This window comes from Oncorhynchus nerka, linkage group LG4 (assembly GCF_034236695.1).
Source record: "Oncorhynchus nerka isolate Pitt River linkage group LG4, Oner_Uvic_2.0, whole genome shotgun sequence".
Lineage (NCBI taxonomy): Eukaryota > Metazoa > Chordata > Actinopteri > Salmoniformes > Salmonidae > Oncorhynchus > Oncorhynchus nerka.
Window position 1 is genome coordinate 308,766 of NC_088399.1, and position 16,344 is coordinate 325,109.

General features: G+C 41.5%; 1 protein-coding gene across 4 annotated transcripts; it reads left to right on the forward strand.

Moving 5' to 3' along the window:
• Positions 1-3,590: 3,590 nt before the first annotated feature.
• LOC135571356 (uncharacterized) lies at positions 3,591-16,032 on the forward strand. Of its 4 annotated transcripts, none has more exons than XM_065017138.1 (9): positions 3,591-4,463; positions 5,204-5,362; positions 5,595-5,762; positions 8,589-8,640; positions 8,864-9,053; positions 9,169-9,205; positions 9,484-9,728; positions 14,497-14,575; positions 15,906-16,032. In XM_065017138.1, the coding sequence occupies exons 1-9, from the start codon at positions 4,449-4,451 to the stop codon at positions 16,005-16,007; spliced, it is 1,047 nt and encodes a 348-aa protein (XP_064873210.1). In that variant the 5' UTR covers positions 3,591-4,448; the 3' UTR covers positions 16,008-16,032. The 4 variants fall into 4 exon arrangements, 3 of the variants coding, with proteins under 3 accessions (XP_064873210.1, XP_064873211.1, XP_064873209.1); XM_065017139.1 differs by lacking the exon at positions 15,906-16,032 and adding an exon at positions 15,156-15,310 and having other exon boundaries at positions 3,594-4,463; XM_065017137.1 differs by lacking the exons at positions 3,591-4,463; positions 5,204-5,362; positions 5,595-5,762; ... (3 more) ...; positions 9,484-9,728; positions 15,906-16,032 and adding exons at positions 12,534-14,370; positions 15,156-15,646.
• Positions 16,033-16,344: the final 312 nt, after the last annotated feature.

Sequence of the window (16,344 nt, forward strand, 5' to 3'; positions counted from 1 at the left end):
TAGACTAGGCCGAAACGTTAATCTTTTAACCTTGCCTGAATTAAACAATGCATTTTTTATAGTGACAAGAGTTGCGCCTTTTCCTTTTCTATGATGATGATCAAATTTTTGGTTGCACCTCAACTCAACGTTGGTTGAGCGCCCTCTTCTTTTTGTTGTGAAATAATACTTTTTTTTTAAATGTACAAAGTCAATTATTCAAAGCATTAAAATTGGGATGTTTCCCACTTATTTACACAACCTACTCCACACATGCAAAGTAAAAGTTTATAGAAATGTTCTGAAATTAAGTAGTAAACTGAAGAAAAGCAGAATTGAGTCCAATTATAATGCAAATAATTTAATGGTCTATGGTTCAATCCCATTTCTGCAGGTGTGATGAATAATTAATATTGTTCCTCCTCTTCCTTGTGGCAGGCGCAGCAGCACACTGCCCTCCAAAGCCTGCAAAATAATCGCTGGACTGCCCCTTTCATAGCTCTGCATGGAACATCCAGTGTTACGTCCTTGGTGACGTGTGGGATGTCATCCGGGATGACCACAGCAACATCCTCTGGAAAGGGAAAAAAGAGGATCAGGATGTAAACAAATGCAAAGCGTAGCTTCTAAACACTGGCCAGTTGAAAGGTTCTACTAAGATGTCATGACAAACGGCACCTGTCAGAGTGCTCTCTAAGTGTTACTCACCTGCTTGGATGTCAGCTGGCAGAGTGGCGAAGACGGCCATCGTGAGAGTCCTTTCTTCAGGTGTGACGTGCTCAATCGATCCTATTTATTTGTACTGGAATTTGATTTTTTAAATTCTCTGCTGCTACTTGTGTTTTACAGAAACACGTTTGAGTGGGTTTTCTACAGTGGCCTATGTTGACACAATATGGAGAATGCATAGGCTGCAAACCAGCACGACTATCACGCATCAACTATAGACGAGTTTCACTCACTACTGCAGTTTGGAGTTAGGTTGATGTTAGAGGCTACTGGAGGAAGTTATGGGGCTTACTTGAACTATTTAAGGGAACATGAACCTTTCTACTCTCCAATCAAATTCTACGAGATGGGGTTTTGAATGTAGTACTGTATTTTCATTGAAATGGCAGATTTTTATGATTTCACACAAAAATGTATGTAATGTTTCCCACAAAGAAATTATTTTACTATTTAGTTTCAAATGGTCCCTCTGGCATGCATATTTTTGTATGATTTAATACATGTGTTTGAATCCCACTTCCTTGATTTTTGGAAGTTAATTTTAGTCCTCCTCCTTGTATGTTTTGTTCCATACCTGTGCCTTGGAGAAAACAACTATAGCCCTCCAAGTCTAATACGCTATACACACCAACAGCCTACAGTGTTAACTTATTGAGAATGTATATCATTGCATTTAACATTCAACCTTCTTTTGAACTCTTCAGATCTTGCTGCAGTAGTTTATGTGTCGGGGGGCTGGGGTCAGTTTGTTATATCTGGAGTACTTCTCCTGTCCTATTCGGTGTCCTGTGTGAATTTAAGTGTGCGTTCTCTAATTCTCTCCTTCTCTCTTTCTTTCTTTCTCTCTCTCGGAGGACCTGAGCCCTAGGACCATGCCCCAGGACTACCTGACATGATGACTCCTTGCTGTCCCCAGTCCACCTGGCCATGCTGCTGTTCCAGTTTCAACTGACCTGAGCCCTAGGACCATGCCCCAGGACTACCTGACATGATGACTCCTTGCTGTCCCCAGTCCACCTGGCCATGCTGCTGCTCCAGTTTCAACTGTTCTGCCTTATTATTATTCGACCATGCTGGTCATTTATGAACATTTGAACATCTTGGCCATGTTCTGTTATAATCTCCACCCGGCACAGCCAGAAGAGGACTGGCCACCCCACATAGCCTGGTTCCTCTCTAGGTTTCTTCCTAGGTTTTGGCCTTTCTAGGGAGTTTTTCCTAGCCACCGTGCTTCTACACCTGCATTGCTTGCTGTTTGGGGTTTTAGGCTGGGTTTCTGTACAGCACTTTGAGATATCAGCTGATGTACGAAGGGCTATATAAATAAATTTGATTTGATTTGATGTTGATTTAACCGGATCAAACTGTAATGTTAATATATTACCCTAAGTCAAACTGGTTTTGGTGTCTTAGTTTTCTCCTCATAGTAAAAACACTGTTTCATGGTTTGGATTAAAAACACTGGGTATTTGTATCGTAGAACTTTGTGTTTTTTGGGGGGGAAAGCAATACTTAGCTCTACTGCTGTCTGTGTAGAGGCCTGGTTAGAATTGTATTGCAATGACAGGTGAAGTGCTTGTTGAAATCATGCTGCACACAAGTGTAAAGGAATGAATAAGAATATGTACATATAAATATATGGATGAGCGATGGCCAAACGGCATAGGCAAGATGCAGTAGATGGTATAGAGTACAGTATATACATATGATATGAGTAATATAGGGTATGTAAACATTATATAAAGTGGCTTTGTTTAAAGTGGCTAGTGATACATTTATTACATCCAATATTGTATTATTAAAGTGGCTAGAGATTGAGTCAGTATGTTGGCAGCAGCCACTCAATGTTAGTGATGGCTGGTTAACAGTCTGATGGCCTTGAGATAGAAGCTGTTTTTCAGTCTCTCGGTCCCAGCTTTGATGCACCTGTACTGACCTCGCCTTCTGGATGATAGCAGGGTGAACAGGCAGTGGCTCGGGTGGTTGTTGTCCTTGATGATCTTTATGGCCTTCCTGTGACATCAGGTGGTGTAGGTGTCCTGGAGGGCAGGTAATTTTCCCCCGGTGATGCGTTGTGCAGTTGCTGTACCAGGCGGTGATACAGCCTGACAGGATGCTCTCGATTGTGCATCTGTAAAAGTTTGTGACCGTTTTTGGTGACAAGCCAAATTTCTTCAGCCTCCTGAGGTTGAAGAGGCGCTGTTGTGCCTTCTTCACCATGCGGTCAGTGTGGGTGGACCATTTCAATTTGTCCGTGATGTGTACGCCGAGGAACTTAAAACTTTCAACTTCTCCACTACTGTCCTTGGATAGGGTGGGTGCTCCCTCTGCTGTTTCCTGAAGTCCACGATCATCTCCTTTGTTTTGTTGACGTTGAGCGTGAGGTTATTTTCCTGACACCACACTCCCGAGGGTGTGGCATAAGAACAGCTTCATTGGCACAATGGACAATAACCTTGCACAATGTTGTAATCTAACATTCTAATATATATCTGCTTAATTAGTAAATGATGTCAGTGTTGGAGCCCCTGGCTATCCATAAATGGAGAAAAAAAGAAAAGAATATGGTGCCGGTCTGGTTTGCTTATTAATATAAGGAATTTGAAATTATTTATAGGTTTATAAGTATATTTTATCGAATTATATTTTTGATACTTAAGTATAAGTATTAGACTATTACTCTATTACTCTAGTATTTTACTGGGTGACTTTAACTTGAGTAAAAGTAAAAAATAACTTAATAGAAAATGACTCAGGCAAGTATGACAATTGGGTACTTTTTCCACCACTGCACTGGTTCAGTGTATAAGCCATTTAGTAATAACTTTTACCCAAAGCGATTTAGCTACGATCACGCTTGCTTCGTACCGCAAAGTATCGTTCCTAGAGATACTGAATATGCAGCTGTTAAGTGGAAACGCTATTTTCGTTTGAGTTGGTTGATCAAGGACGATGTACGGAAGCTTCTGCAACGAGTCGTCTGTATAAACAATAGTTCATTGCGGGACAAAGCAATGGCCATGCACGTATACATATGGGTGCTCCCGGGAATCGAACCCATAATTCTTGCGTAGCAAGCGCCATGCTGTACCAACTGAGCTACAGGACCACAGACAACAATATCCAACGTTACGTTTCTCTCAAGATTAGAATACTTGTGTTGTAGCTATACAGTAACACGTTAGCTAACGTGCTAGCCACAGTAGCTAGCCAGGGCTACAGTTGGCATCCATGCCATACTTGTGACATACAGTTAATTCAGGTTTAGCTCATGTCAGCTACGATGTAGTTGGAATCATTTTTAATAACTGGCTCTCTGAAGTTTATTTTGCTGCCACCAAGGTGAACGTCTTTCTGCCCACCATCTTTTCTCATTTCAACTTTGACCCTTCGCCTCTGACCCAACAACACATGGCATGCTTCTGTCCTCGTTTATTTAAAACTATATTTATTTATTTGTTTTTTTTAAATCATATTATTGTACAAAAAAACGGAAACGTAGCTAATACACCAGTATTTATTGTTTTGAGTGGTCTTTTTAGTGGTATGGGGATCCAGTATTGCGTCGCTGATTGCATTGATTGACAGATCATCCCTGAAGTTGTTTTATTGCGTAAAAGTGCATTCACATTATGACGTTGGCTGAGTTACCGTATAAAATGCGATAGTTTATCTCTTTGGTAATCACTTGGTAAAGTTTTACATGATGGGAACATAGGCTCCAGCCATAGACTTTAACCATGGAGGATAATAAGGTAAGCCTATGAATTGCTAACAGAGAAGCCCCATGCAGTGGTGCAGGAACCGCTGCACCGTCTTTTTTTATGCTGCGGCAGGAACCACAGAGTTTACAGGACATGCCGACAGGGGAGCCGCAAGTAGTGGCAGCTGGGTGGCGGTGTGGGCTAACGTTAATGTGGCGCTAATATTATCATTTTTAATATTGTAAAAAAATGTATAACCTATGGGACTTGTTATACATCAAACCGTGCTTCTACACCTGCATTGCTTGCTGTTTGGGGTTTTAGTCTGGGTTTCTGTACAGCACTTTGAGATATCAGCTGATGTACAAAGGGCTATATAAATACATTTGATTTGAAATATGATCCTTGCAAAGATAACAGCAGTAGGCTATTTATCATAATTATACCTACATTATTATAATACTAGGTCACTCCATAACGCATTATTTACGAATCTTGATATCAGGCAATAGGATCTATGTGTATTTATAGCGAAAACCTGTTCTGTAAAATGTTTTATATATTGGCAATTATAAACTGGGTGTTTTGAGCCCTGAATGCTGATTGTCTGAAAGCTGTGGTATATCAGAGCGTATACCATGGGTATGACAAAACATTTATTTGTACTTTTCTAATTAAGTTGGTAACCAGTTTATAATAACTGTGTATTGTGTCATGTGTAAGAACAGCTCTTAGCTGTGGTATATTGTCCATATCCATGAGCATTTAAAGAATGGTCTAATTTCTTCCAGAGTTTAAACGAAGATGATCCACATGATCATCAAAGTTTGGAAGGTCAAGTCCAGAAAATGAAGAATGATATCCTGGGTTTAAACTATCCAGAAGATAGTGAAGTGAAGGATCCCCTGCCTCAGATCGAGCTGAAGGCTGTGACAAGGAGAAAAGTTAAGGTGAGAGAATAGACTGAGGAGAGAAAGGGAAATCTGGGGTCTTACCTGTCCACACTTTAAACCTGTCCAATATGCCATATAACGTGTTGTTGTGAGGTTGGAGGGTAAATTGTCCTTACAACACACTTCTATCTCTTAATATTCAATCACCAATTGTTTATTGTAGCTCCTCTCAAAGGCCTGTATAGCAACGGCAACATACAGTATGTCATTGACTGTATTGTCTTTTTAGACCAAGAGGAGGACCAGTGCCAACAGGTCCACAGTTGAACAGAGCACTGATACTGATGCAGCTGAGAGAGATTTTGTTGATAATCAGAGTGATGAAGATGAGGATAAGGTGAAGAAGGATCCCCTGCCTCAGATGGAGCAGGATGCCGTGAAGAGAAATAAAGTCAAGGTAAGGGAATAGATTGAGCAGAGATGTGGATATTTGTGATATCTTTCATATCTATAACCTGCCCCTACAGCATGTTGTTCTGAGGAAGGTAAATTGCCCATGCAATACCCTTTTATCTCCCAATAGTAAATCTAGGGCTGACCCCATTTGGTCGACAGTTTGGTCAATAGGCTATTGGTTGACTGGGATTTCTTAATTCGAGCAGTCGCAAAAGTTTTTTTTTCTTCATGGTGCACATGGACACCTGTCTGATTCGCGCCTGTCTCAGTTGACTAATCCATTGCCGAGGCCACAGGGATGGCACAGTCCATTACGCTAATACGTGATACTGACATTGTATATGGTTATATTATGTAAAAATAATGGTGCAACACTAATAAATCAAATATTATTTTACAACAAATGCGCTTTCTCCTGCATTGGATACGGTCGCTGTCCGTGGTTCTGAAACATAATCTTCAGTGCTCCGTAGAATTGCCGCCCTTTCCTATGTTGCTATGTGCATAATAGCAAAGTTAACCAGCATATTGGGATTGAGAACAATGCTGAAGAGAGGCAGCAGCAGCAGCAGAGACGGGGAAACAGCCCTTGCCTTAGCCTAATTGTCTAAGAAAACTGAGGAGAGGAAAACCCAACTAAATTAGGTCTATAATCAATAGCCTAATTGTCTAAGAAAATTGAGGAGGAAAACCCAACTAAATTAGGTCTATAATCAATAGCCTAATTGTTAAATGTGCCTGGCTTTGTAAATCATCCATATATATATTACCAGTCAAAAGGGTTCTTCAAAGTAGTCACCCTTTGCCTTGATGACAGCTTTGCACACTCTTGGCATTTTCTCAACCAGCTTCATGAGGTAGTCACCTGGAATGCATTTCATAAATTAACATGTGTGCCTTGTTAAAAATTAAGTAAAGGAATTTCTTTCCTTCTTAATGCATTTGAGCTAATCAGTTGTGTTGTGACAAGGTAGGGTTGGTATACAGAAGATAGCCCTATTTGGTAAAAGACCAAGTCCATATTATGGCAAGAACAGCTCAAATAAGCAAAGATAAAACAACAGTCCGTCATTACTTTAAGACATGAAGATCAGTCAATCCGGAAAATTTCAAGAACTTTGAACTTTTCATCAAGTGCAAAAACCATCAAGCGCTATGATGAAACTGGCTCTCATGAGGACCGCCACAGGAAAGGAAGACAGAGTTAACTCGGCTGCAGAGGATAAGTTCATTAGAATTAACTGCACCTCACATTGCAGCCCAAATAAATGCTTCTCAGAGTTCAAGTCACAGACACATCTCAACATCAACTGTTCAGAGGAGACTGCATGAATCAGGCCTTCATGGTCAAATTGCTGCGAAGAAAGCACTACTAAAGGACACCAATAAGAAGAAGAGACTTGCTTGGGCCAAGAAACACGAGCAATGGACATTAGACTGGTGGAAATCTGTCCTTTGGTCTGATAAGTCCAAATTCCAACAATGTCTTTGCGAGAGTAGGTGTACAGATGATCTCCGCATGTGTGGTTCCCACCATGAAGCATGGAGGAGGTGTGATAATTTCAGGGCGCTTTGTTGGTGACACTGTCTGTGATTTATTTAGAATTCAAGGCACACTTCACCAGCATGGCTATCATAGTATTCTGCAGTGATACGCCATCCCATCTGGTTTACGTCTCCAGGCTGTGTAAGGGCTATTTGACAAAGAAGGAGAGTGATGGAGGGCTGCATCAGATGACCTGACATCCACAATCACCCACCCTCAACCCAATTGAGATGTTTTGGGATGAATTGGACCACAGAGTGAAGGAAAAACAACCAATAAATTCTCAGCATATGTGGGAACTCCTTCAAGACTGTTGGAAAAGCATTCCAGGTGAAGCTGGTTGAGAGACTGCCAAGAGTGTGCAAAGCTGCCATCAAGGCAAAGGATGGCTACTTTGAAGAATCTCAAATATTAAATATATTTGGATTTGTTTAACACTTTTTGGTACCTCCATGATTCCATGTGTTATTTCATAGTGTTGATGTCTTCACTACTATTCTACAATGTATAAAATAGTACAAATAAAGAAAAGCCTTGAATGAGTAGGTGTGTCCAAACTTTTGACTGGTACTGTATACATATATACAGGAGTAAGACAGATATAGCTTCTGTTGCCTGTTTGAGTATTTGTTTAATAGAGCACCAAGCCTCATGCACTGGCAAAATGTTGAATTAAGCTCACAGATTCGGCTGTTTTTAATCTTTGCTATGTTGTAATAATGGTTTTATCATTTTTAGTCGTTAGAACAGACTGGTATTGCTTAACATTTGCTTAACCTTTCGCGCATAGGGGGCATTATTTCCGTTTTTGGCTAAAAAACGTACCAATTTGAAACGGCCTATTTCTCAGCCCCAGAAACTAGAATATGCATATAATTGTCAGATTAGGATAGAAATGTGGTGTGGTGCCTTTTCGCTGCAGTAGGGAGGAGAGCGAGACAACGTGCGCCTGTCACACAGGCACTCGCTGTCATTTATTTTAATACAGTGTCACCATCAGGCTCTTTCTTGAGTCATTTGTGTGTCTTAATTATTTAATCAAACAGTGTGCTCAAAGCATCAGACAAGCTCAGTGCCTATGTAGGTGATTGTATTCAAACACATAGGGTGTGTCTGATATGGAAAAATACATTAGAACAGGATGACTCTCGGTCGACAAAGATATTTTTTTGTTGGGGACAGCCCTACAATCAGTCTTACCCTTGCTCTACTCAAAGGGCTGTATTGGAATGGCTTCATACAGTATCTACGTGTATATCATTGACTGTATTGTCTTTTTAGACCAAGAGGACCAAGAGAAACAAAGTGGAGCAGATCACTGATACAGATGCAGGTCATAAATTAAACTCTAATTTCACTGAATGTAATCCTTTTGCATGTTAATGTAATTTAGTATGGACATCTATTGAGCAGAGGACTAATAGCAGAGTGCACATGTTATACTTTCTTGGGTACTTAACTTCACAAAGTACACAAAATTAGCTAATACATACTTGCCTCAGAAGGTTACATGTTTTCTGACTTCTTTACCTTGGTGAATGCTGCTTTGGACACAGGTCCCTCTACATCTGTGGAATTTTCTGGGATGACAGTTCAGGGGACATCTCACCAGGGACAATCTAATGAAAAGATCCTAAATGAGTGTGTCTCCAGGGCCTGTCAGACCAGGGCTCTTGACCTCCCGCCAATCGATCCGGATGCTTTCAACCCGATTATCATCCGTTTTCTGGAAAAACTTACTGAGGAGTATGTCCAAACTTCTATTGTAGTATTTGAATGCAATGTCATCTGGAGGATTTTATAAATTGTATGTGTGTTGGTGTGCTTTTTGGTGCTAAAAACATCTAATTATCTCCTATAGGCAATGGAGGCAGTTAAGCATTGGCAGGATGGACCCTGTAAGTCCCTTAATAACCCTGACAATGATTCATAGATATATTAATAGATGTTTCAAGACATTAGATACAAACCTTTTATCTATCTACAGTATCCTCCACATTATCACAAACAGTTACATTCAAATAGCTTTTTAGTAGCCTACTGCTTTTCATGCTTTCCAATGTATGCCACTTTCATGATTCTCATGAACATATGTGAGATTGTTGGTATCTCTTTGAGGAGCTTGGTTTCAGAGCCCGGCTATGAGTAATCTACCTACACTGTTTCGGTCCTACAGGTGATGAGGGCATTGCTTGCAGAGATGTGCCTGGAGATTGTGCGGTTTGTATCTGAGGCCATCCTGGAGGTCATCATCCCTGCAATTTTCCGTTTTGTACGGATATACAGCCATGTGTCTCCAGTATCCGGCAAGTCTCTGACAGAATCAGAGAGATCCTCTAGCACAAACCTGAAGGTTCGCAAGAGAGGCAGCAGCAAATCCTCAAGGTCTTGCACGGCCAAATCAAGCTCCTCTCGTAATGGGTATGTTCAGTCATTCCTAAAGAAACCGGTTTCACCTAAATATTCAGAACCCATTTTGTGAAAATATGTTTTGTTATCTGTATAACAGTTTACTCTTAATGACCAGTTTAACTGATTATTGAATTATGCATTAATGTCACTACCGTGTCTACTATTGAATATGGAATGCTGTATTGTTTGCTTTGTATTCTCAAAGGTCTCAGACAGTGTTGCCAAATACTCAGGGAGATGGTGAGTCGATATCATCTGAGCCACTCAGTGACTTTTTTGGGATCACTGAGGACAGTCTCCTCACTGGTGTCCAGGATTCCTTCAAAGAGTCGCTGAACAATGTCCTCTGTATCCAAAGAGAGGGCCAGGTAGACACTCAAAGTCTATCCCGGGTTATTGTTGGAGAAGTGTCAAAGAAGGTCAATTCCATAATCTCTGTGGCCATCCAAACTCCCGTCTCTGGGCGAATGTCCCCTGTCATTTTTGCCAGTGGTGGTGTCTCCAGCACCAAGGTGGTTGAGGAGATGGTGTCTGGCGTTTCCAACATACTTCAGATGTACGTTAATGGGAAGAGTGTTGAGCAGAGTGTTGTTCTCAGAGAGGATAGAGTTGAGGTGGATATGACACATTTAACAGGACAGGTCATGACAGCCCTCAGTGGCACTGTTTTGAACTTCAGCAATAAGGAGGAAAATGATCCCGACAAGAGGGAACTGCTTTGTGTTGTTGCTGACCATATGAAGATGCTTGAAGCTTGTAAAAGTCCTGAGGAGATGCTAAAACAAGGAGAGAGCAACCTCAATATCAAAGGTGTCAAATCTAGTCTTCGTCTGTCAACACAAAGTATGGACAGACTACTCACTGAGGAGTTTCAGACCAAGGCCACTGAATCGATCTGGGAGATTGTTAAAAGATTCAGAAGTTGTACATCATGTTGTTCTGGCACTACATCATCTAGTCCAACTCCTAGGATTGGTGAGATCAGAGACCTTATGATTGAGCCTGAGGCCTCTGAGTTGGTAAGTACCTTTGTTTCAGACATGGACAATCTTACCCAGTTTATCAGGGCATCCTGCTCTCCTGCACAGAGTGAGCAGATCCTTCTTGAAAACCATCAGAGTAAGATCTGGTCTTACACTGTTGGCTGTTACTACGACATGAAAAATACGCTGAAGAGGATTCTTACCTCTCCAGAAAAAGGGGATCTCGCAAGTACATTTGTGGAGAGCACAAAAGATTATTTCACAATGGTTCCAACTTTGTGCCTGGACGTCGGTCATTCCAGTAATGGTGAGGCTGACACATCCGACTCCATTTCTTGTAAACCACTTTTAATAACCCCCTCATCTATGAATGAACAAAAAGGACAAAGTGAGACCCCAAAACCTTTCTTGGCTCTCAAAAAGTATTTGCAAGACCAAGTCCTCCTTGACACCACAAAAGCGATTGCCAGCCAGGTTCTAGTCTTGTATAAGACTGAGTTGATGGAGAAGTTCTCATCTTCTGTTGGAGAGTGTGATTCTGAAGAGTCTCTGGAGGCCATTCTATTTGTGGATGGCATCATGTCTGACTTGAATGATTTCACCAGTTCTTGTTCCGCCTCACCATCTGAGTTGTTAGACAGTGAACAATGTCTCTCCCATCTCACTTTTCCACTTGGTATGCAGGACAGCACCACCAACAGTGAATCTACCCAGAGTCTTCCAGTTATAAATATAAAGAAAATCTCCAGTGTGTCTTTCCAGACAAAGGCTAGAAAGGCAGTGAGTGAAGCTCTGAGATCTGTCAACCCTTTTACAAACAGCTTACTGGGAGACTCTGAAGCATCTAAATTACTGGACACTTTTGTAACAGATGTGGAGACTATTGTTCAGTCCATGCAGGCACATGAATCTGAAATTCTCAGAATTTCAAAAGTGAGCACCCTTTCTGCTGCTCGTATTATATATCATAGATTTCGAGAAATGCTGAGGCGGTTTCTCACTACCTGCCAAGACTCTGTAAAGGTCATCGATGGTGTTACACCAATACATGATGAGACTCTCAAACAGGCTCCTAGTGAAAGTTTAGATTCTCAGGTGACTTGTAATAGTGATTCTCCTGAAATCCAAGCGGACCTTCAAACCTGTACCAAGGAGGTCATTAGTCAGATCCTCACTGTGTATCACTCTGAATCCATGGAGAAATGCCTCTCTAGCCTAAAAGGAGATACAGAAGACATGTCCAAGCTTTTGGATGCCGTTGTTTCTCAGATTGACGTCCTTGCCGCCTCCAAATCATATTTATCTGTTGATGACTATGCTGTCAATACACAGGACAATTTGCATGGTGAGATCAACAATGATGAAGAGGAAGCATCCTCTAGAAGTCTTAAATCCACAGCCTTTGACAAACTATGTACTGATGAGTTTCAAACTAAAGCCTCACATTTGGCTGCTGGGATCCTCCAATCAGGCTTGATTGGCATTGTAAATACCAGCCTTGATGGTAGAAGTGCAGAGTCCAGTAATGATGGTGATGATAGAGATGTCAAAATCCTTCAGAACCGTGGAACTCCACCTTTGTTCACCTCTTCTCTACACACCAATTCTGCAGCATCCAACATCGTCATAAGCATCACTAAAGACCTTAATAGCTTCACCCAGATGACTAAAATGTCTGATGCTTCAGTGTCTGGCCAGTTAGAGAGATCCCTGTCAGCTTCAACCCTTCCTGTCAGTGTTCACAACGGGGTCAATGTGAAAGGAAAGATCATTTGGCCAGGCACTGTTAACCTGTTCAACAATGTGTTCATCAAGGTCAAGGATTTTTTGCCCAGCAACAACCGGTACTCCTAGACAATGTGGTTGAGGCCCCCAAACATGCCGAATCCATATGCAGAACAGCTACTTCTACACAAATGACTTACAGTGAACATGAAGGCAGCCAGACCAGCATGGTAAATTATTCCAAAGCCTTAATTAGTCAGACTTTGATGACAATCCAGAGGAGAGTGTCTATGTCAGAGAGGATGAGCACCTCAGAGAAAGGCCTCTTGACTCGTTCCATCGTGGGCTCCATGTTGGAGGATGTTGACATGGTGAGAACTGATGGACACGAGATACACCGGCCATCCTCCTCAAAGTCCTCCCTTTCCATCACCTCTGCCATGACCAGAGGGTCCCAGAGTGATTTTACAAATTCTCTTCCAGGCACTCCAGTCCCCAATGAGTGGCCTGTTGAAATCTATTGTCCTATCATTAGGAGTTCGGTCATTGATATGAGTGACTCCTCAACTCATTCACAAGGGTCAACAAATTACACAAGGCAAACCATCTCTGCCATAGTTGACACTGTTATGGAGGTCATTCCAAGAGAAGATACGGAACACATAGCCACTGCAGATGATGTCACTTCTTTTACAAGAAGACTTGCGAGACTCAGCCCCAGGGACGGTCTTCAGAACTTCTCACATGAGCTCACTGACAAAGTTTATGAGCTCATAAAAAGTCACAACACCCCCCAGGCTCTTTTTGTGCCAGCTGGCAAGAGCGTGTCTGACTCTATTCTTTTGAAGCTGAAGACAGAATTGAATGCTTCTGAAGAATCCAGGGAGTTTCCATCTGACCTTGTGTATTCCTTTGCTACGGAGTCAATAAAACGTCTGCTACAGCAGATTGTCTTCTGGCTTCCTCCACCATCACAAGGATCAGATTTCTGCCAAACTATCATCTCTGATGGTTCTCTGCAGGAAACAAGTCAGCTTATCCCGAGCTCTTCTGCCATCTCCATTAGTTCCTCACAGGTTTACTGTGACACAGAGAGCCTTTTCACCAATATAATGGTCAATCAGGTCATGTATACCTGTTCTGTGGCCTCCAATTCATCAGAAGAATTATCAGAGTTGATGAACATAATCAATGGGTTGTCCCCAACTGATGCTGGAACACTTGACTCTGACAGACCGGCTCTCATGACCACTAGCCGTCAGTCTAGTGCCAAATCATTGCCTAGACCCTCTCTGTCTGGCAACAGCACACACAACGGTGGAACTGTGGATTATCAAGTTTTAGGAGAGGTGGAATCCAAGATGGACAACAAAGATCTGGAGATGTCTAGTGTCTCTGTGCATCCATCAACTCCATCAGCCATGGACTCTGATACACATGCATCATTTGACTCCACTAGCAATGACTACACCTCTTTGGTACTTTTACTGATTGTTAGACTGCTGTCAATGATCACCCCTATCACATTACTGGAATCCTCTGACATTGGTGAAACATCAAGAGTTCTCACAAAGAGGATTCTGTCTGAGTTCTGTGGCACCTCAGGCCTTGAACCAACTCAAGCCTACCCCCAGAATCTGAAAATCAAAAAGATTTTCAAGGCTGTCTACAAGGGGCTTCTTCAAGAATTCGGGTCAGAGAAGATGCTCCAGGTTGCAATGAAGTCAACGGATTATGCATTTGACGATGCCCTGGTCAAATCATTAACTAGGGAACTACTAACTAAATGCAATGAGGCTAGCTCTTCACCTCCCTCCAATACCCAGTTGTCATCACACAATGACCTTGGCAGTGACGAGGTAGGTAATTATGGCCTTCCAACAACTGGAAGAAAGGAAAAGAAGAGAGGAAGATTCAGCGCTCTCTGTGGACTCCACCCAAAGGTACATATGTCATCAAAATACAAATTATAAAGATGATTTGTATTCATTACATACAGTATGATGGTAAACACTGATACCTTTTGTGTGCAATTTCTCCTACTGCTGAAATGACTGTCTGTTACCCAGTGTACAAAGAAGGTCAACAAGAAGAACCACTGCACTCCAACACCTTCCCAGAACCAGACCCCTGCCGGTAGTGAAACAGGTAAGTCAATACACTCAAATGTGTACTGAACAAAAATATAAACGCAACATGCAACAATTTCAAAGATCTTATTGAGTTACAATTCATATATGGAAATCAGTCAATTGAAATGCGTTCGTTAGCCCCTTATCTATGGATTTCACATGACTGGGAATACAGATATGCATCTGTTCGTCACAGTTACCTTAAAGAAAAGGTAGGGGGCGTGGATCAGAAAACCAGTCGGTGTCTGGTATGACCACCATTTGCCTCATGCAGCGTGACACTTCTCCTTCGCGTAGAGTTGATCAGGCTGTGGATTGTGGCCTATGGAATGTTGTCCCACTCCTCTTCAATAGCTGTGCAAAGTTGTTGAATATTGGTGGGAACTGGAACACGCTGTTGTACACATCAATCCAGAGCATCACAAACATGCTAAATGGGTGACATGTCTGGTGAGTATGCAGGCCTTTCGACATGCTGAAACATGAGGTGATGGCGGTGGATGAATGGCACGACAATGGGCCTAAGGATCTCGTTACGGTATCTCTGTGCATTCAAATTGCCATTGATAAAATGCAATTGTGTTCGTTGTCCGTAGCTTATGCCTGCCCACACCATAACCCTACAGCCAACACGACGCCATATACGTGGTCTGTGGTTGTGAGGCCGGTTGGACATACCGCCAAATATTCTAAAACGACATTGAAGGCGGCTTATGGTAAGGAAATAAACATTCAATTCTCCGGCCACAGCTCTGGTGGACATTCCTGCAGTCAGCATGCCAATTGCACGCTCCCTCAAAACTAGTCAACCAGCGTTTATCCTTGCTTCTATTTTTCTCAGTCTGTCTCAGAGACATCTGTGGCATTGTGTGGTGTGACAAAACTGCACATTTTAGCGTGGCCTTTTATTGTCCCCAGCACGAGTTGCACCTTTGTAATGATCATGCTTTTTAACCCACAAGAGTCTAAGCCCTGTTTAGGCCGAGGGGTTTGTATCGGCCTTACTGCTATTTGCCCATACAAACACATTGAATAACAGATTCACTACATGGAACTGAAGTGTCTGTCCTAAATCTGAGAGATAGAAGTTGACGAATATATTTATATGTATATATATTTTTTTGCATGTTTTTATCCACTTTTTGGCACTAAACAGTCTAAGCCCTTGGGGGGCCTATGTAACACTTCTGCGTTAAATAGGCGGATTGAGACTGCTAGGCTACCTGCCGCCCTACATTTGTAAATGATGTAGAATATTACAATTTAAATAATAATAATGCAATACTAATTCTTCACACTAACTAGGGTCAGTAAAAGAAAATGTTATGTTTACATTTTTTTTCCAGAAATTGTCAATGATCAAGAATCCTGCCGAACAGAGAGTGTATGCTCCACCAAGAAGAAACCAAGGAAGCGTTCGCTCATTTCCAGGATGTTTTCAGCTATAGGCAAAGCCTTGTCCAGTCCCTTTACTTCCTGCTATAAAAAAGAAGAGCACCTAATCTATATTTCAAAATAAATATTTGAAATGAACATAATTGCATTAATGTTTCATGTTGAGTGTTTTTCATTTTTCATTATATATTATTGGATGATATAAAGTGTAGTAGTAGAAGTTGTATAGTTGACTATACTTTTAAGATACATTACAAAAGAATAAGAATAGTGTGCACTTCTAGGTACAGTTGAAGTCTGATGTTTACATACACCTTAGCCAAATACATTTAAACTAAGTTTTTCACAATTCCTGACATTTAATCCTAGTAAAAAATCCCTCTTAGGTCA

Coding starts and splice junctions, on each gene's coding strand:
- LOC135571356 (XM_065017137.1), top strand. CDS start 12,619: ATGACTTACAGTGAACATGAAGGCAGCCAGACCAGCATGGTAAATTAT. Junction 14,371..14,496: donor TCTGTGGACTCCACCCAAAG/GTACATATGTCA, acceptor TCTGTTACCCAG/TGTACAAAGAAGGTCAACAA. Junction 14,576..15,155: donor CCCTGCCGGTAGTGAAACAG/GTAAGTCAATAC, acceptor CGTTGTCCGTAG/CTTATGCCTGCCCACACCAT.